Source organism: Aphanomyces astaci (genome assembly GCF_000520075.1).
Source record: "Aphanomyces astaci strain APO3 unplaced genomic scaffold supercont1.56, whole genome shotgun sequence".
NCBI classification, from domain to species: Eukaryota; Oomycota; class Saprolegniomycetes; order Saprolegniales; family Verrucalvaceae; genus Aphanomyces; species Aphanomyces astaci.
This window is the reverse complement of record NW_009798319.1, coordinates 311,614-316,441: the sequence shown is the minus strand read 5'-3', so window position 1 is coordinate 316,441 and position 4,828 is coordinate 311,614. Positions and strand designations below refer to the sequence as shown.

The 4,828-nt window shown below is 47.1% G+C and overlaps 1 protein-coding gene and 1 pseudogene across 2 annotated transcripts; both read left to right on the top strand.

The window, feature by feature from the left end:
* The first annotated feature begins 301 nt into the window (after window positions 1-301).
* Window positions 302-374, top strand: H257_14311 (annotated as a pseudogene). The gene has a single exon. The product of its transcript is annotated as a tRNA-OTHER (tRNA).
* Window positions 375-1,440: 1,066 nt separating this feature from the next.
* Window positions 1,441-2,710, top strand: H257_14310 (hypothetical protein; the record flags this gene model as incomplete). Its single annotated transcript, XM_009842077.1, has 1 exon — window positions 1,441-2,710. The coding sequence occupies one exon, from the start codon at window positions 1,441-1,443 to the stop codon at window positions 2,641-2,643; it is 1,203 nt and encodes a 400-aa protein (XP_009840379.1). The 3' UTR covers window positions 2,644-2,710.
* Window positions 2,711-4,828: the final 2,118 nt, after the last annotated feature.

Sequence of the window (4,828 nt, the reverse complement as noted above, 5' to 3'; positions counted from 1 at the left end):
CCTTTACAGTTAAAAGAGAACCAGAACTCAATGGTGATAGTGGAATTCGAGCTGTCCCAGACTTTGTCCATCGAGCATGATAGGAAGTACTCCGGAGTGCTCTTCCCCATATTACAAGGTACTAGTACTGTACTAGTAGGTCTCTTGACCTCGTGGGGATTTCGCAGATCTCTTGGTTCTGAATCGAGTTGCGCGAATGCGATGGCTATGCTTGTAAATGTATCACTCACTACAAATGTTCTCACAAAGTCAAACCTTTTTTACACTACAGGTACTGTATACCAGTCGTACTGTTACAGGGGGGGGAATAGCTCAGGTGGTAGAGCATCGGTTTCTTAACTCAAAGGTCGTGGGTTCGATCCCCGGATTCCCCGGATTATTTCCGCAAGGATTTATCCGTCCCTCCCCTGGGGAATCCGGATAACAAGGGCTGCGTACGAAGACGAGGACCGAACTTCGAAGAAGATCGGTCGAAGCACGAGGTATGAAGCGTTGAGCGAAGTAAAAACCGAAGATTACACACCGCCCCTGGTCGAGCAGGCGCGTTACAAGTGGCGAAGCGGTTCCATAACATGTGGTTCTAGTGTTGGCCCTCGCGAGGAATGTCTTAAAAATGATAATCCAAACTCAATTAACCAGTCGTACTGTTACCGTACTGTTAAACAAGATTACATTACTTACCGTATCGCACATAATATCTACACCAGGAATTAGTATTGCCCTGGGGTTCTCGCATTCACAATAATTGATTTCCATTATATCCACATATTTATTTAACTTGCGATTTGTATGTTTAATACAAGCATGTTTATTTTATTATCACATTTGGTTTTCAAAACATCTGAATCCGCGGTTGAATTCGGCATGTTTTGAGCAGCCCTGGACGAAAAATCTCTTGGTTGTTAATCACCCATCATCCATCATTTTAAGTCTTACTTTGAACTTAATCATTCCACTCATATGGCCAATCATCACATGGCAGAGTTGACAACCAATGAGTGATACCGGTACTGTAGTCAAGCAGTCCACAAGAATTGAATCGAAAACCTACAGATCAGGATACAGTACTGTAGTAGTAGTACTGACAGTTATTAATACTACGTACTAGTAGTAATTACTTACGTACTACTAGTATTAGTACTGGAGCACCTGGGCACCCACAAACAGCAGTTTGGGCTCATATCTGAAATATCTACATGCAAGTTCCTATGAGCCATGTTGTTCGTTCCTCACGATTCGTAAACATGTCCAAACCCTATCAAACGAAAGGTTGTGGCCGCCAAACATTGCGGCCACCCACACCAACATACCATTAGATTAGCACTCGATGGGATGTGAATCAAATGTCCTGTGGCTGCTTTTCCGAAATCATTTGATAGGTACCTACTATTTTATACTAGTACACCCAAAGTGCTCACTTTTGAATTCCACGTTGTCCCGATGAAAGTATCGTTCGTCGCGCTGTTTGCCGTGCTGGCTACTTCCGCCGTCACCGCTTCCTTGACGTTGACCAACGAAGAAATCAATGACGGCAAGATCCGCACCCCCGAGCAACTCCAAGCCATCCAAGACGATGGCGACGTAAACCGTAAGTGCCACGAATCCAACGGCGGGTACCTTCCGCTGCTCAAGCCTGGCAACTACCAAGCGAGCAAGTTCCACGGGTGTTTCCGCACAACGTCTCAAATCTACGAGTACCTTGATGTGCTCGTGCAGCAAAACGCCAAGATCTTCACCAAGTTTCAAATCGCAGAGTCGGTGCGCAAGCAGCCCATCTACGGGTACAAGCTGAGCCCCAAGGAGCAAACGCATTCGCTGTACTTTGAATCGCTCATCCACGCCCGCGAATGGACGACGGGGGCGTCCACGCTATGGGCGTTCTCTCGCTACTTGGACGACATTGCCAACGGCAAGCCAGGCCCGACGGACTTGTACAATTTGTACTACGTCCCCGTGGTCAACGTGGACGGGTACGACATCTCGTGGACCCCCGGGAAGCGGTACCAGCGCAAGAACGCCAACCAAGTCGACTTGAACCGCAACTTTATCAGCAAGTTCGTCAACCCCAAGCCCCCCAAGCCGGTCGACCAAAACTACCCCGGGCCGTTCCCGTTCAGCGAGCCCGAGGCCAAGGGCATCGATATCTTTGGCAAGTCCAAGCAGGGCGAAATCCTCGGCTTTGTCGACGTGCATTCGTACGCGGGGTTGATCATGTACCCCTACGGTGACACGCACGACCCCATCGGCGGGGGCGAAGACGAAAAGTTCGCCGTCCTCGGCAACGCCATGGCCGTTGTGATGAACAACGTGACTGGCAAAACCTTGTACGTGGCCGAGCCCAGTGGCAAGCTGTACCTGGCGTACGGGGCGTTCGATGACTACCACTACCGCACGTACGGCAAGCCCACGCTGACAATTGAAATGACCGCCAAGGACTTTGTCGTGCCGTTCTCGGAGATCCCCCAACGCGGAGACGAAATCTACTACGGGTTGTGGCAATTCGCTAAGCAAGTGGCCGTGTTTAATGGCACGGCCCCTACTACCGCGACCCCTACTACCGCGATCCCGACTACTGCGATCCCTACCACGACCCCTGCTTTGACCACGGCCCCTACCCCCACCACAACGAAGCCCCAATGTTAAACGTTGTACTAGTAATAATGTGAGTGAAAATGTGCGTGCCTGTGTGGGCATGTTCGTTGAAGTGTCATATTGCTCGTGCTGTGAACACCCATCAGCGTGAGGATTGGAATATACTAGAATATTGATTGTACTACCCCAGAGTACTGCATCCAATACAATACTAGTACTTCGAAGTATTAGATATTCTAGGGATTAAACCGATGTGGAATAACTTTGTTCACATCAATACTACATCATGTACTACAATTAATAGTACTAGTAACTTCCTTCGAAGTACTTCGAAGTAGTTTATAACTGCTTGGATCCCTGCAATAACGTTATCCTGCGGTTGTCACAACACTCTAAAACATACATGTCGCATCGTAAGCTCCACCGCCATACTATTGTGCATTTCACCCAAGTTTGGAACTTGTGAGTCTGCATTCTGATCCATTTCATGTATCAATCGTTTGGATTGGCAGAAACCCGACACGATGTGATTTGATTGGCATAGACGGTAAATGCTGTTACACTACCGGTAGTATGGCATTCGACTGGAATCGATTTGACTAGTATACGTGAGTAAGTTAAATTTCAAAGTGTCAAATGTTTGATCGATATTTGTTAAGTGCGATGATCTTTGTTAAGTGCGCTCACATTTTGGCGAAGGTTTGCTGATATAACGTTACTCACATATTGGCGATTACCCGTGATCGTGGTACAATTCCCTCATTGAAACAATTCCACTGTTGTTTTGACCCGAAATACTGTTTCAATGAGATTGATATGGAACTTTGTATGCTCATACCACCTCACCTCTTACTAGGGGTTAAGTGCATCTCAGTGGTTAGCGATAGCTAACCACTAGCGATGCAGTTAACCCCGGAGATTTAGCATCGTATGTACTCACCGGGGGTAGGACGGAGTCCCAGGTTACAGGTCTACTGGAGAAATGGTGTATCCGGATGTAATAATTCCCTCTTGAAACAGTATTTCGGGTCAAAACAAATGTGGAACTGTTTTAATGAGGGAATTATTCGTCAATATTTCCATGGGCAAAATGACATTACTACATAGTACACTGTACTAGTACTAGTAAGCTAACGTTACTAGTACAACGGTCGACCATTTCCCAAACATTCTGAACGACACAGACCACATCGCTTAACAAATTGTGTGCATTTGTATATTCGTCTTGTATACTAGTACGTATAACGTCCAAGGTTGAATGCGTTGGGAGTTGAATGTGAATACTTGTAGTAATTCTGTACGACGGGAATGTCAAACACGGAGTAATATTCCCTGATAACGTTAGCCACAGTCCACTGTTGCGGATGTAACCTAAAGTAACCGAACCTCGGACCTTGTGTTGCTACTGACTTAGCGTGTTCGGAGCGACTTTTGTGGTCAGCGGTTTTTGGCTTTTTCCACAAGCCGCTGAAATATCAGCGACTTTTTGCCTTCACTGACATTGGTTAATAACAGAGAAAAATCAACCAATGATGCGCCCTAAAATTCATTGTCCATTTTCAGCTCTATGATAGCGGAGCGCAGAAAATTGTTGTCACGTAGTGGCTGTGGTGGCCAAATGTTCAGGCGGCGAGTGGCGAAACGACGTAGAGTAGATATAGCGCATGAGAACTACTGTATGTATCTACGCAAGTCAGTCGTAAGTCGGCGGCTTGGAAATATAGACTGCCACGCTAATGGCGCACCGGTAAAGGTCAAACCGACCGACAATGCTATGTGTTTCAACCTTGAGCGTCGGTGTGACCTTCTCCTTCCCGAAGGAGTCGTGCAGTCATCACTACTAACTCTAGGCATGCGCAACCCATAAGATCAACGCCTAGCTAACCTGAAATCAGTTTACAATACACAGAGCCTAGGGTTCAGTACAAGTAGGAGGTCGCGCGGGAGGGGCATGTGTACAGCGTTCGATGCGTTGTGTGTGCAGCTACCCTCGACATGGAAATGACTTACCATAGCCGTGCTTCACATGGGTAAAGTTCTCCCGTCGAGGACCTACCAGTACACACCGGAGTGGAGTGACGAACCACCGGCAACCGACAAAGGCGTGCTTTGGGCGTGCGCCTGCGAAATTTTGGTTTGCAACCAACAATTTATTCTGATATTTTTGCCCAATAAATAGCCACAATCCCAAAAGTCGCTGTAAACGACCTCGTCCAGAGCGGTTTTTGCAAAAGTC